Below are 16,567 nucleotides of genomic sequence, written 5' to 3'. Positions count from 1 at the left end.
ATGTAAAATACATTTGCACATTGTTTTTAATCATATGGTAATATGGATGATGGATACAGTACAAGTGTCAGTTGCTTTAAAATACAGTATTAGTGCAATATTTTTAAAGTGTTGTTGCAGAATTGGGGAGCCATATTATGTAAATGTGTCAAAAGGCCAGGCATGGGAAATTAATACTCAGCATAATTCACCTACAGTCTGATAATCATGACAGTAAAACAGTATTTCTGAAGGTGGAGTCATAAGTGCCAATAAACACAATCATTTATTTCTCTTTCTGGTGATTTTAGATTAAATTTAGAGGACATTCAGCAGAGATGTTGATATTTTACAGAGATACGAGGACAGTAACCTTCACTATGTATCAGCCTTGTCAGAGTTGCTGCTTGTAGGTAATCTATTTGCAGTTTTATGAAGTTGTGACAGACACACTTACATCATCTCCAGGTTTTCCAGAAGGTCCAGGAGGGCCACGGGGACCCATTGGGCCCTATTTGTAAAGAGAAAACAAGCAAAGGTGAGACACAAGTTTTCATTCATAACCAACAGAGGGCAACATCTCTTTCACTTTCCAACCAGCCCTGTGTTACATTCGCAGACATAAGCTTTGATTAATGTGTTTACTACTATTAATCAAAAACAGCGATTGCAGTTATGGCTCACATTAATCAAAAAATAGAATCTTTCTGATCTGAGATTCATTGAATATTGCTTTCTCATCAATGTGAGCCTCTATTTGTATAAAATGAATTACATCCCTAAAAAATAATGACAAATCTTAATTACAGTATTTTTCATTGAGCAGAGATCAGAATCAGCAGGGTTAATATGCAAGATTAGGCCACAAAGATGGAAGAAATACTTCAATATCCTTATCCAAAATCTTTAGTATGAAGTTCAGATGTTTCAATCTTTCTCTCTTTCTGTCTGCCGGTTTCTTTCTTAGCTTTCTCAGTTAACATACAGTATGTTTATATGTCTGTTGGTTCTGTCACTATTTTTCCATCTAAATAACTGTTCTCTCTTCTTTAGTTAAGCAGGTCTACCTGGAGAAAAAACAACTTTATAGTGCTAATGTTGAATAAAACAGTGACCTGCAACAGTGTAAGGAATACTGCTATATTGGGAATAACAATAAATTCTCCTTATCTGATTTAGCTAATTAAAGGCATCTTGTTGGTCATTTCCTGCTCTTGTGATTTCAAAGGCTAAAATGATCTCTGGCCTTCACAAACACTTTTGTGACCCGTCTACAACTGTCAAGTTATTTTCTGGAAGGGAGCTTGATTTTAATCACACATAATGATGTACTGGAACGCTTTTAAAAGAGAAGGCAACTCAGAGGCTGCATATCTGAACTCCACAGGAGCAGATTAACGCAGCAGTGGGGAGACCCGGCAGTGTCTACCTGCTGAGGGAACGGGAAGGACAGGGAAGGGTGGGTAGTCTGTTTTCTGGAAGCTTAGTGAGGGGTGAGTAAGAGTAGAGAGAGGGGGTAGACCTGGGACAGCAAGGAGGGAGAAAACGAAAAGTAAGAAGAATAGAAAATGAAACCTAAAGAAAATGTATTTGGTCTTCTGTCTAAGAGGAGTTATTGGGAGGGGGGTGGGGAATTATCAGGGAAGGTACAACAAACACTGGAGAAGATGAATAAAGAAAGAAAAATAAAACCATGAGAAAACTGCTAATCTGCTCCATACAAAGAAGAGAGTACAACAGCAGAAGGCCAGTTAAGGCTTCACACAGATTTGGGTTTGAGCATTGTGAACATTGACTGAAGAGGTCTGTAAATGTTATAATTAAAGGATCTGGCTGGTAGAGATGGATGTAGAAGTTATCGGTGAGCAATGAAAGGTTAGAAAGTGCTACAGTAGGAGACTTTGTGGAAATGCAGTTTATAGCTACAGTGAGGTAGCAGTGACGGAAGTTTCCACATGAAGAAGAAAAGAGGAAGATAAAAAGGGACAGGAGGTTTATAGGCTATAGAGCAAGTATTTATAATAAACCAGTAGGATACTTACAGCCTGTCCGGGCTCTCCAGCCTCTCCTGGGTTGCCTTGGAAACCTTGTGGGCCCTGGGATGTAGAAAGAAGAGAGAGGCTGTTTGATCAGAGAGAAACCTTTTTATATGCAGTGCCTAAAACAATGGCTAAATAAATAAAAAATACTCTGAATGTACTAGAGTTGAAACAATTTATATATATATATATATATATATATATATATATATATATATATATACACAGATTGGTTATGTAGTAAATATGTTTAATTTGTACCTATTTAATTGCATAGCTTAATTTACATTTTAAAATGAAAGGTTAGTTGAATTGCAATACAGAGTACAAATACACCTGCTGCAGTATTGAGTATTGACTAAACCAATAATTATTTCAAAAAAGTACTTCTTTATAGTACTGTACACTGTACTGTCTGTCTGTGGCTGTTTGTCTACGTTGTCATACTGCACTACTTCCTTACAAATGTCATGTTATCTCCTTTGAGAAAGTCTACCCTGTTCGAATCCTTTCTAAAAGCAGTCAAAGGTGTCCAAGGAGAAAATCTGTCTCTTCAAATGTGGGCTCAGGGTGATTAAACCATCAAGTTGAGGCATGTCAGCTGGCATTGCCTCCAACATAATAGCTTTACTCAGGAGGCTGGGAGGACTCAAAGGGCTTCAGGTAGATCTTGGTTGCGGGCAAGAGCAGTGTGTAAGCCCAGTAGACTCCATGAAAGGTAAATTGTCAGGTGTTCTACTACAGTATGCATGGGTTGTGGCAAAGGAAAAAGCCCCGCAGCCTGCAGCTGTGAGACTAAAGTATTCTCTGCGTGCCACCTTCCTCTGGAAAAAAAACAGCAGACCCTCGCAGTTCAAACAGGACTGTGTGTAAACATTTATCTCTGACAGCCTTGTTGGAGTTTGCAAAGTCACTGGCCATTTTGAGGTCATCATTGTTATTAAACACACTTAGGTGAGGTAGACAATATGTACACGGCATCAAGCACATTACTATTATGAGATTTAGCCTAGCCTGTCTGTGGCTGAACACAGGATTTCCTCTACAGATGCACCTGGCTTGTGTGTTGTCTGAGGCGTACAGGAGGTACTTACAGGTGATCCGGTGGGGCCAGGTGGTCCTCTGGGACCCATAGGGCCCTGAAGGGGAGACAAGAGACATGAGACACAACATCAGGCTAATGGCATATAATCACATCCTTCACAAATACACACTGTTTAAACTATACAAACACATAAAACAGTAGTGCACAATTATTCTTTTACATTCATACATACGATTCTAAGATTGTTGAGGGGAAAGGACTACTTTTTCACTCCTTGAATTCTGTCAGAAGCTAAAAACACAAAATCACCTGCTTTGCCCTGAAGCTACACAAAACTGTACTTGTCAAATCCATAAATCGTTTGAAATTCCTCAGCTGCATTTAGAGTTTCTCTTGCTATATCTCTCACTTTTTTACTGTCATCTTCTTCTCCCAGCTCTGTTTCCCACCTGTTGTGTGTTTCTACAGTTCAAAAGTCACCAGTCATAGTGCTGTACTCTTAGGAGGAGTGTTTGAACTCTACATGACTTCTTACACTTTGACATGGAATGAAAAACAACATAAACTGAACTGTTTCAGTAATGCTTCATCCCTAAATGTTAGATTGTAGCCATCAAAACAGGAGGTGAAATCTCTTCAACTAACTTCTGACTAAACCTTAATCTGCTTCTGGCTGGGGTCCCATGCCAAAGTAATTTCTATTTGAACTTCATGCATCACTGCTCAACAAGAGAAAATCACATTCTGTGGAGGTGATGAGCCAAATCCCTATTGCCTTTTCTCACTGTCTGCCTTCCTATCTCACACACACACACACACAGACACACACACACACACACACACACACACACACACACACACACACACACACACACACACACACACACACACACACACACACACACACACTTAACATGCTTTACAAGGAACGGCAGGACTGTAAGCATCGGTGGCAATAAAGCTTCAGTATTGATTGATATTACTTGTGCCAGCTTTTCCTCTTGGAAAAACCCACATTTTAGCATTAAGGTTAAAAAATGGATGGCAGCCAAAGAAAACGTCACAGCGCTGCACAGTGCTCCTCAGAAAGGAATGAAAGTCACCTTTCAGTGGTTGTAGGAAGCCTTTAACCACAGCGGGTAGAAATGTATCAATGGGGGTCTATATCTTCAGGACTTTTGAATGTGTATTTGAGAGACATGCAAGCTTATACAGTATGTGTGTGCATACATTTCAGTATGGACGTTGTTTGAGTGTTTGGCATGTAGGTATAGGGATAGGATATATAAGGAGCTTGATTTGTGATTTAACATCAGCCAATTTATTCCTTCACTGCTCTCATCCCCAAGAAGGCTGGCAAACGCCAAAGTAAACGTGGGTCGGCTTCAAAAGGACCCAGTATTGTGGTGAGCACTCAGACAGATGTGGAAGGACAGTAAGTCAGAGTGAAGCCACATAGACTGCTGCTAGCTGTGGGGATCTGATCGCCCCCCACCCCTCCTGGCTTCTCAGGCCTCTGCTGGGCTGAGACTCTGCCAAGCTTCTCTGCGGCTCTCTTAAACCAAAATAGCTCCCACTGTGCTCCTCTCTCCATCCTGGGCAAGCTGCCATTCCAGCTACCCAACAGCAGATGCGTTTCTTATGGGCTTGAAATGTAATGATGATCAATGGCTGTTTCCTCAATTTTTAAAATTCCCCCTCTGTACTCCAAGTGAGGTGTTTATTTTCCATCAGGACACAGAACCGTGTAGTTTCTTGTCTCCAACACTGGGGGTCTGACTTTTTATCTCTTAATTTCCTTCATAAACAAAAGGAGCCCCCCCTCCTTAGGTGATAGGCATAGGTGATGATACAAATCAATGGAAGTTAGTCTTGAAACGGTTGTCTTCCTTGTTTCCTCCCATCATTGATGATTTCAAATCCTAGATGAGTATTTTCTCTCCTGGTGAAGAATGATGATGATGATGATGATGATGATGATGATGATGATGATGATGATGATGATGATGTGTCCATCTCATAGCTTATATTTGAGAACCATCTGATGCTTCTCTGGTTCATGTAAAAAAGTTGTTTGTGCCCTTCCAGAAAGGTAAAAGTGCAGAGTCAGCCACAAAACATCACACCCCCAGAACTGGTGGGGAACTGGTTGGAGTTTTGTTCAAAGGGCAGATGCGTGTCAGCACAGATCTTTAACCCGAGTCCTCAGGTGTCTAATCATTTCTCCTTGCTCCTAACCCTTGTCAAGACTGTAACATCCAGGCAGATACATGTGCAGCCAGCTGTAAAAAGGTCTCATCATCGCTCGCTCACCATTGGTCCTTGCATCACACCCATCTGTGCGCCTCCAGCCTTCTCGTCGAATCCACCAGCCATCTGAGCAGCAAAGTTCTGGAAAAAGCAGAAAAAATAGATCATTACGATTTCTATCAAGATATACAAAGGTTGTTTAGGTGCCTTTTTTATATACATTTAAGACAACTCTGTGAAATTAAAAACGTTTAAGGTCATGATGTCAGAATAACTGCAGGGTAAAGCATCTGGTTGGAATATATGAAAGGCCAACAAAAGAAGAATAAGAAGAACTACTTCAGCTTGGACCAACTTTACATGTTTGGTTTCAGTGTCTATGATGCACAATTAATGTATTTATCTTGGAAGCCAAATGTCATTTATCTGTAGAGTCTGGAGTATGATGTGTCCTTTTGGAGGAGAGAGGATCCGCTTTTAATAGATTGTGAGCAGCAGAGCTTATTATGTGAATCCTGATGCAGACAGAGGAGAGACAGGGGGCATGTGAACAGTTTTCATCTCTCTTTCCTTCACAAAGAGTCTCCTTGTTTCCCCCAAAAAAGCTCCTTCCCCTCCCCAAGTCTATCATACTACCTCCTGCCCTTCCACCTCCCCTTCCCTCCCCTCAATCCACCTCCTCCCTCCTTTTCTCCTACAAAGAATGAGAGGCATTCGATCTATTCTCCCTCTCTGCACCTACTCGCCGTTGTCTTTCTGCCTCCTCCCAATGCCAGCAATTTCCCACATCTTTTGTACTCTTGGATTCTTTCCTTGCTCCATTTTCCCATTCTCTCTGCTTATTCCACCCATTCTTTGCCTTGCATCAGTGTTCAACCTGTCAGCTCCTATGTCTGCAGTGAATGCTAACCCACCCCTACTTGTCATGGGATACTTACTCCACCAAGGCCAGGGGGTCCATTAGGTCCTGGAGGTCCAGGGGGGCCGGGGTTTCCGGGGGTGCCGGGCTCACCATCTCTGCCGCGGGGACCAGGGCTTCCCTGAAATAGATAGATAATATTTGAATAAATAAAATCTATTAAAAGGACAAAAACCCAAAGTTGCTGACAAAACTTAGGTCATAGTGAGTACTCATACCAAATGATCACTCAGATTCTTATATACACTGAAATGACCAAATGATGCAAACTCGATGCAAAAACTCAAATCTGAGCATTTGATCCATAAATGTGAGAAAATAGTATCAAACAAAAGCCTTTTAATACCACCAATTTTATCTAAAACACAAATGCAAGTTTTATCATTGTGTAAAAATCATCCAGTTTTGTTGTGATCTTATTGTTATATTAACTTTAAACACATCAAGTCAAATACGACTGACTTTAATATACAGTATCAGTACAGCAAAGTGTTAAATAATAATCATCACCATTGATTAAGTTCAATGTAATTGTGCCAATATTTAAACTGAGTAGTACTTTGGATAAATCATTACACAGTTGCTGGCAGGTGACACATCACCAGACTACATTAGTCAGAAACCGTTGACAGCAGCAATGCTCCGTTGAATCTTTTCCAAACTGCACCGACGGTCTACACAAGTAAACTCCACTACACCAGAGATCCATCAGGACTTAAGTTCGTCTTTTTGAACTGAACTAAACCGGGTATTAAAAGAACACCCTGAAATACTTGATACAGAGGTTGTAGAGCATGCTGATGATTCATCAGACCAAATCAGATTATCTGGCATACCTCTGTGCATGTAGTGACAAATTACCCTGCAAGGGAATCCTGAGCAAAGAATGTGCTGAACACCTAAAAGACTGCTCAACCTCTGCTAGCCAAAACTCAACCAGCTTTTGTGCTTAAATCTGCATAAACAAGATAACTACAAGACATAAACTCCTCGCCTGCAGCCATGATCACATCCAAGTGTTGTTACATTAATGCAATGATCAAAGCCTGGCGAGTGTGGCGACGTTGATTTCCAACACTGACGGACTTGAGGCCTCAGAGAGAAGCACAGGTTTACATTATGAGTCTCCGACAGTCCCACATTAAACAACCTAGACCACACAGCTTCATGGAAACGACCCATGACTAGTTAGACTGAGCTGCTCAATGAAAGGCTACCATTCTACAAACCTGCAAGCTATAGCAGATACCTCATCTACCCACCTAAAGACCTAAATATATCAGATACAATAGGATATACTGTAGTTCTTAAAGGAGCAGTCTGTGGGTCTAGTTTTTGGTGTGAAAATAACAAGAAGGGGGAGTGAATTATTTTTTCTTTTGCAAACTGACCTTCTCTCCCTTATCTCCTCTTGCTCCGCGGAGTCCTTGCTCTCCTGGTGGGCCCTGGTGAACGGGAGACAGTGAAGTAGTCAGTAACTTCAGGTGTTATCTCATGTACATGTGAGCTGCAGAAACAGCTATGAACTCTGCTACTGTTATGTCAGATCAGATTTCATTTCCTGTCACTGCAACTGGCAATTACATGTCGTACCAGTATGGTTACTGTAAATGTAGTATCTTTATATCTTGAATTCACTAATACATAACACAAATTGTAAAAGCTTTAAAAGGAAAGCTTTATGAATGCAGAAATGGGTGCATACCATTGGGCCACTTGGTCCTCTTGGTCCTACAACCTGGTCAAGCAAAGGAAAGACATTGAGAAAAGATACAATGTTAGAAAATGTCTTAAATAATCTTTGAGGTCATGTAAGTGCACAAACTATATACTCTTTAAATTTAGCCCCCATTCTAAAGCTTACATTTAGCAGATGTATTTGCACGTGAGGTTTAGATCTCTTTGCACACAAAGGTGGAAACATTATCTTTCTCTATCAGAGCAGGCTTGTTAATTGCTAATCTCTTCGGGCAAAGCATTATAAGAAACATACAATAAACAATGCCTTCTTATTTCCTGCCATGAACTTGTATTCCCTCAGAGGGGTAAATCATTTCCAGATGCAGCGCTGCAGCAGCAGCAGCAGGGAGTTTACTCTCTTTCTTCACTGGCCTATGGGGATCTTTATGGAGGATTGTATGGAGGCTTTATTGTGCTTGGCTGTCTTCCTGACGAGTGGGCTAACAGACCTGCCTCCTCTCTCTGTGACTCAACCTTCTTTCGTTCTTAGACCGGTGGTATTGAAGCTTTGAATTCTTCATTTATCTCATAATAGTAAGATTATACTTATATAATCTATAAACTATACTTATACTTAGATACATCCACAGCCAGAGATAATATGCAACCAACATTGGTGAAATGTAATTAAGTACATTTACTCAAGTACTGTACTTGTAGTACAAATCTAAAGTAATTGTACTTAACTTGAGTATTTCTATTTCATGCTACATGTTACTTATGCTCAACTACATTTCAGAGGGAAATAATGTACTTTCAACTCCAGTACATTTATTTGACAGCTTTTGTTACTCGCTACTTTGCAGATTCAGATATTACACACAGAACAACAACAGTTTTTAAAATACTTCAAATGAACTGTTACAATTGTACTTACACACTTACATTAATGCATAAGTAATAATCTAATAGTAATAACACTCACGGGTCATTTTACCAAAATAGTACTTTTACTTTTGATATGTTAAGTAGATTTTGCTAATAATTAAATAAGTGAATTAAGTGACATTTATTAATGCAGGACTTTTACTTGTATTGGTGTATTTTTAAATTGCTACTTTTTACTTAAGTAAAGGATCTGTATACTTCCTCCAGCACTGGCTACTAATATGGGGTTGTAAGTGTTTCATGTGAGCATAAAAGAGTTCTCTACCTCAGATATGAAACTCCAAAACAATTTACAAATGAAGATTTTCAAATGTTAAATATGGAGAGTTGTATTTTTGTGCTGCGTGGTGTCAACTTACATCGGTAATGTCTCCGGGTTCACCTTTCTGACCCTGACGTTGAAAAGATAAAGCATCAAAACAGCAATTAGGATAATAACTACAAAGAGATTTTCAAACATTTTCTCAGTTATCTGTCTTTTTTAACACGTTTGTTACACTGCTTCTAAGAGACCATTTGCAAAGCACATCCGAAATTGGGAGGAAACTGGTCACCAGCAAAATGTTGAAAATAAGAATCCCCTACAGTATCATCAGGCACAAAAAAAAAGGCAGACAGTGTTGAGGAGGAAATAACTATTATCCATCTGGCAAAGCTCTTTCACATCAGAGTCTCATCTAAATCCATAAACTACACTCCTGCAGCACTGATATGAGTCTGGGATAGATACAGATTTAATTGCAGGTGCTGCAGCTTCATTTGACACACGCAGCATCATGATCACACACTGACACACACAGACACACACACAGACACACACACACACACACACACACACACACACACACACACACACACACACACACACACACACACAGAGCATCTTAATATCCTACAGGGTCTCACCTTAGCTCCAGGTGCTCCTGTTATGTGGTCAAGCGGGTTAGAGGGGAAAAACAGATCACAGTTATTACATAGAACCCTGAAGGTTACACAGTATTTCCCTGATATCCAGAAAGTCTATACATGCTGATAGCCAATTGTACTTTCCTAAATTAAACTCTAATGACCACCACCAAATCATATTTGTAGCACCCAAAGAGCCCATCAGGATTGAAAAAGTGTTGGTTAAATCACCATCTTAAGAGCTTAAAGAAAAAAGCAAAGCGGCTGCAGGTACAAAGGAATGGTAGGAAGCAAAAGAATTAGAATAGCCAATTTCAGAACATTGAATCTGATGTAGGCCATTGCTGGATTTTGTTTTTCATATTTCAAAGCATTCTAAGTAGTAATTGTTAAGTAGCAATATTGATCAATTATGAGTTTGCATATTTTTTGTTTACAAAATCAGTAAACAATATTATGAATTATGAAACTTGACAGTGTTTTATAGTTGGACACATTTTGGTCAGTAAAAAAAGTATTGAGGTTCGATAGCCAGCTTTATTTTCAGGTGGTTGATAACTTAAAATGATGCTGTTACATACTTCTTACAGAGCACTTAATTTTGCCTTTAATGGAAGATAAGTATTTTATAAAGCATTTTAATCCACAAGCATGCATTGCAAACAGTGACACTTCTGATTTTACGTATGCTCCTCAACTGAATGTGTTTTTATTTCCAAAGCTGACCCTGTTTCTCAGGAGAAAAAGGCTTTAAATGTGGTGAATAGCTCCTTCACAGAGTTTCAGTAGAGTGTCACAGTTTTTCTTGCCATCAGATCTGCAGAAATCCTCAGAGAGGATATAGAGTAGAAATGTGAGGCTGTGTCTGCTTGACTGAGGTATTTCCTTAATGACTCCCACATGTTTTCATGATACTCAGGGAAGGAGAGAGTATTCAAACAAGATGGGGCCAAGGTGAGCCAGCTATGGAAAAATTACGTTGAGGTAGCATTTCGCTGAAATCTGGTCAGATGTGTCACAGTTGTAATTTATTCCTTATCATTTGTTTGCTTTGGGGATAGAAAACTGTATTCAAATCAAAGGTTGACATATAGTATAGGCCTGCTTTAGTACATTAAAGAGTTTTATAGTTAATGGCCAACCTTTGATCAATACCAAATCCTCCATCTGTCATTTTCCCCCCAGAATAAACAATATGATTTTGTAGAGTAATTTATTTATGAAGAGGTGCGAGATAAATAAATTACGACCAATGGGTGGAGACTGGTCAGCTGCGCAGATGGGGCAACACTCTCCGAATGGGATTTCAGGTTTGGGGCAGTCTTTTAGCTCCTCGCAGACAATTTCATCACACAGGACGGTTCCAGTGTCACACACACAGATGCGACAAGGCTCTGGTTTCCATACGTCCTTGTCACTATAGCGCTGTCCATCTTGTGTACAGCTAAAAACATCCTCCTCTGTGTGTGAGGTCATAGAAAGGGTCACACAGAGGCCCGGGCAGGTGGATGGTAGGAGGAAAAAGGAGATTATGCATCAGGTATAAACAGCAGTCACTGCAATGTGTTACTCATTAACAACAACTATTGTATTTACTGTAAGTCATTCAATGTCTATAAGCTATAAAGCAAAGTAAATAATATTTTGTTTAGGTGGTAAACACATATGCAGTGCATCAACAGGATCTCTAAAGTGTTAAACATGTTGGAAAGCTTAAACGAAATTAAAACAATAACCCCAAAATTTGAGCTAGTTAGGATGGGAGATGGCAAAACCTCTTATCAACAGAATTTCTACAAATAAAAAATCTTCTGGGGTGTCACAATGGCCTAGGGGCTACGGAGCGTCTACGTAGGATTTCAACTAACTATTATTTTCATTAGCGATTATTCTGCCAATTATTTCCCTGATTAATAGATTAATCATTTCAAAGTGAAAAATGCCTGTAATAGTATCCCACAGCCCCAAAAAAGTTTAAGTTGCCTGTTTCATACAGCAACAGTTTAACAGTCCAAAACCCAAAGATATTAATTTTACTATTATATATGACAAAGAAAAGCATCAAATTGACACACATGAGAGGTTAGAACCAACAAATATTTGCTGTTTTTTGATTCAAAAATGACTAAAACAAATAATCATCATTATCAAAATAGTTGCAGGTTATTGTTTTGTTGATTGACTAATCGATTAATCACAATCACATCATTGCAGCTCTAGTCTACGTAAACCACAACTTTCTCGGTTTAAATCCAGCTGTTGCACCTCTGTTGCATGTCACCCCCTCTCTTCCCTACACATTTTCTGTCTTCCTCTCAACTACACACTATCAAATAAAGGCTAAAATGCCCCAAAAATCATCTTAAAAACAAAAACAAATCTTGTGCTATCATTCCATTTATCAATAACCAATACTGAGTCCAGTTATTGAATTAATATACACAAGCATGAAACCTCTCAAAAAGCCTCTGGATGGCAGTGTAACATCACAGAGTCAGCGCTGAGTAAGCCTAAGACCTGCAGGAAACCTCCAATAACTTCACAGGAGCTGCAGACTATGTGCCTAAATTCCTCCACAAGTTAAAAATAGGGCTAGTTTACATTGCGGGAGACACCCTAAACAAACTTTGCATTCAGTAGCCTAAATGAAAAATGTTTGGATTTTTTTTTTTTTCAGACCACAACTTGGCAAAGAGAGCATAGCTGAACGTGATGGAGGTGGGGCATGTTTCAATACAGGTACTGTACTTGCTCTAAATGACACCACTCAAGAACATTTAACAATGAACTCAGTAATTAGCCATATTCCTGTCAATTTTCCAGTCTGACAGCTTCCTAAAAAGTCAACAGAAGGTTGCTGAAAGAAATGCTCTGATTGCAGCCACTGAACCTGCACAAGGGGTGAAAGTGGTCGTCCCACCAAAAGAAAAGCCTCGGGGTTCAGCCTGCCGAGAGTGTGAGAGGGGAAGGAGCAAGTACAGTAGCTATATTTACTGTTGAGCACTGCTTAAGTCTAGGTAACCTTGCGGACCTCAGCTGCAATGAATGAGGTCTTTCTAGAAAGGGACAGAGTGGGCAATTCACAAACTACTGCCTTGTATAAACATGGAGCACATTTTAAACCCCATCTGGAAGTCATAGCTGTGTCAGATGCCAATTCAAATATGCCAGAGAGAAGAAAAAAAGGTCCACTTTCATGCACATATCTTGCAGGTTTGACATTTAGTTTTACAGGCCTGGATGCACTGTCAAAAGACTGCACCTGTCTTTTCATTGGCTCAAATATGAAAGATTCTCCTGATATTCTGGGACAAGGGCTCCTCAGTTTACTGCAGAGTTGATAGAAAGCTAGCTTTTCGTCACTGAGGATAATTTGTACGTCTCCCCTCCCATGTGTTGGAAGCCATACTGTTTTCCAGCGGAGTAAAATTAACAATGAAAAATGTAAAGTGAACCCAGGTGTACTTTGAGGACAGTAGAGTCAACTCTGTTTTCATTGTATTTAGTAACTTTTAGGCCCTTCTACCCTCATCTAATTAGCTTTATGGCCTCCTGATCTACATGGACGCTCAGTCAGTGGCCACAAATATCAGAGTTAAAGAACTGTCCCCTGTCCCCTTTGAGTGACTTGGGGCCATTGAGCCTGCTGTGCTAAGGTCACAGTCAGACCTCTTTACCACTTTAGCGTCTCCCAGATACATTTCTGCCTCTTGTTAACACTGAGCAAAAGAAGGGCATTATATCCAAGGGACTATATATCTGAAAAGGTAACCTGAGACTTGCAGTTGCTTTGGGAATTTTCCCCCTTTTTTCTCTTTCTTCTTGGAAAATACACCTTTTCTTTGCTTTAAAAACTTGACTTTGTGTATTGTGAGAACAAAGTCGCTTATATTTTTCCAATCACCTATCCCTGGCACCTTGGCTCTGTCTCTCTCTCTCTCTCTCTTTCTCTCTCTCTCTCTCTCTCTCTCTCTCTCTCTCTCTCTCTCTCTCTCTGGGCTGACTGTCACAGCTTATGGGTAATCTTTTACACAGAAGGAAATCCTGAAATCATATGGAACATTATTTCTGGCTCCAATCTGCGGGCTTTACTCTCAAAACTCTCTTGTGGATACTAAAATCAATAATGATGATGAACAATCCCACTCCACTTTTATAAAAAAAAAAAAAAACAAACTGCAGAGACAGTGGAAAGACTGCAGGAAGTATGAGGGATATTAATGGAGAGAATATTAAAATAATCTTTTGGAGAGAATATTAAAAAAAACTTTTTTTATGGAAATTTCAGTTTTTAGTCCACCTTTCCGCCCCAACAAGCCAGGATTCGCCTGGATGCCCTCTGACAGCAATGGAATGTGAACACTTTCACCAAAGGCCCCTGAGCCTGACCACCTTTCACTTTTTGCCCATCCCCTCCTCCTCTCCCCCTCGATATTACGTGAATCTGCAGCTAAAATGAGAGCCTGTCAAATGCCTCTAAAGCACCCACAGGTGTCTGGCAGCTTAACCTAAGAAAGAAGAAAGAGGTAGGGGAGGGCATTGGGTTCCCCCGTAGGGGATCATAATCGGAATATTTATGATTTTTGCTTTCCAGAAAGTAAACTTTAACAAGAATGAAAGAGTGTAAATACTGCAACTACAAATTAACTTAAAACAAAAATAACTCCACAGAAGCAAGAAAACAAACTTTGCGCGTTATTTTGTAAACTCTCTCCATCCATTGCATCACTTTTACGCACGTCCACAACTCTGACATAGTGAGTTTTATCACACCTTTCAGGTACAGTAAGATCAGCACTCCTGGTAAATATAAGGTCCACAGCTATCACCAACAAGAAAACGTTTCATGCAACAGAGTATCCAAATAACCATGGACTTTCTGTGCGTAAAAGGTGCAGGGAATAACCAAATGATTCCAAGCACCAAGCCAAGCACTAAACTATTCAAAGATCAGGTGCTGTGCTTAAAGATAAACGTGTTACAGAATAACTATCTATATGCACCTTATGATAACTTAAGCTTTTCTTCATTACAGCTCTTTGACAAAAATAAAACGGTCACTTACGGTCGTCCTCGTCTTGACATCTTACAACAGTTAATAGACAGACTTGGGTTGCTACAAGTAGCAGTACAGTCCTGGAATCCATAAAGCTGAACATGTCTAAATATTAGACATGCAGGGCCCGCGAGGGAGAAAGAAAGGTGCGAAGATATCGGAGGCTTCTCTCAGTATTTAGTGTGTGTGTGTCCAGTTACAAAAGCCAAACCATTCGACAGTCACAGTTCCCAAAAAACAATGGGGGAATCCAGCGGCAGGACCCGGACCTGCAGCAGAAAATCAGCACCGACCGCTTCGGGTCAGACGCTGTAGTTTTATGTCCCCGTTGCCTTCAATGAATCGTATATTCCCAAATATCAGTCCGGCCCCTTACCCCCTGTTAGGCTGAAATATGAGCCCCAATTCCCTCCCATTCTGTCTCCCAGGTTCCATTATCCCAGTCCCAGACCACTCCTTTCTCCACGTGCTGCAACTAAACCCCCCAAAAAACTCTGCCCCCCCTAACTTTGGTGCCATCCCCTTTCTCCCCCGCCTTGTTCATCGAAAGCATAGCGATGTCAGAATCACTTCGTCAGGCTAATTGAAGGTGCTCCTTCATTTTTGCCACATAAGTCTGTGACCTGTACAATAAATAGATTAGTGCAAAGGCACGTATTAAATTCTAACAAGTGTTGTGGGCAGACCAAAAAAATAAAATAAAATACGGAACGCTGTCATACTTTACAAGGGTACTTCAAGGTAGTGGTTGAATACATCAGACAGCGTGTGAAAATGACAGTACAACAGAGACACATCAAGTCACTTTTAGGATAAGCCATTCAATTTCACAGACACAAACAATCCCTATAATTTCAACATGTTATGTGGGGGAGATTCAAACGGCAAGAAAAGAGAGATGAGATTATGCTATAAGACTTCATTTTAAGTGTATACAAGTAATGTTTAAATACTGTAATGCACAAATAACGCATGGTTTGCTGCATGCAAAATGTGTTTTGAAGCCCCACAATCAAATATGAATACATGTTGAGGGCATCAGTTCATATGTTTACGACACACTTAATGGTCCAATGAGTTATGAAAGTTAACTTACAACTGTAATAACGTATACATATTAACACGTGATCATGCATTGCAGGTCAATCTGTAAAACAGCCTCCTACACCTGTGATCAGCCTCTCAATAATGAGCCATGAGTCACAAGAGTTTAACACATCCTGCATGATGGAGTTTGGAGTTTGGAGCTGCAGTGATCAGTTGTTTAATCAATCGAAAAAAAAATAATTTGCAACTATTTTGATAAGCAATGAATGTTTCAGTCATTTTTCAAGAAAAACTGCCAAAAATGGGCTGGTTCCAACTTCTCAAATATGAGAATTTGCTGCTTTATTTGGTCATGTATGATAGTCATTTAAATATGTTTTGGTTTTGGGTTGTTGATTGGACAACACAAGTAAACCCAAGCAACTTTGGGCTCTGGAAAATTGGAATTCTTTCACTGCTTTTTGATGTTTCAAGCAAATAATCAGCAGATATATCAATAATGAAAATAACCATTAGCTGCAGCCCTAATGTGAACGTAAATGCATTAAATGAGCACGATTTGTGTTCCTAGCTTATAAATGATTGTTTTTTACACCTGTTAGCTGCATAACACCTGTATCATTTAAGATTAGAGCCAAAAGTGAGTTGTTTACTAAAACAGATCATTGCCCTTTTTTCATTGGCTTTAAAACTGAAGA

General features: G+C 39.8%; 1 protein-coding gene across 2 annotated transcripts in view; it reads right to left on the bottom strand.

The window, feature by feature from the left end:
• Window positions 1-15,169, bottom strand: part of col2a1b (collagen, type II, alpha 1b) — a 48,676-nt gene extending 33,507 nt beyond the window's left edge. Inside the window, exons 1-11 of one of the 2 annotated variants that reach the window (XM_031301689.2) lie at window positions 14,832-15,169; window positions 11,017-11,226; window positions 9,767-9,783; window positions 9,220-9,252; window positions 7,938-7,970; window positions 7,624-7,677; window positions 6,252-6,353; window positions 5,377-5,454; window positions 3,113-3,157; window positions 2,022-2,075; window positions 437-490 (exon numbers count right to left, since the gene is read on the bottom strand). In XM_031301689.2, coding sequence (XP_031157549.1) covers window positions 437-490; window positions 2,022-2,075; window positions 3,113-3,157; window positions 5,377-5,454; window positions 6,252-6,353; window positions 7,624-7,677; window positions 7,938-7,970; window positions 9,220-9,252; window positions 9,767-9,783; window positions 11,017-11,226; window positions 14,832-14,925 — 774 coding nt within the window. In that variant the 5' untranslated portion in view covers window positions 14,926-15,169. The remainder of the gene's footprint in view (window positions 1-436; window positions 491-2,021; window positions 2,076-3,112; window positions 3,158-5,376; window positions 5,455-6,251; window positions 6,354-7,623; window positions 7,678-7,937; window positions 7,971-9,219; window positions 9,253-9,766; window positions 9,784-11,016; window positions 11,227-14,831) is intronic. The other variant, XM_036002063.1, reaches the window with a different exon arrangement.
• Between the last annotated feature and the right edge of the window lie 1,398 nt (window positions 15,170-16,567).

Source organism: Sander lucioperca, chromosome 6 (genome assembly GCF_008315115.2).
Source record: "Sander lucioperca isolate FBNREF2018 chromosome 6, SLUC_FBN_1.2, whole genome shotgun sequence".
NCBI lineage: Eukaryota > Metazoa > Chordata > Actinopteri > Perciformes > Percidae > Sander > Sander lucioperca.
The sequence above is the reverse complement of the archived record's forward strand: the minus strand, read 5'-3'. Positions and strand labels throughout refer to the sequence as shown.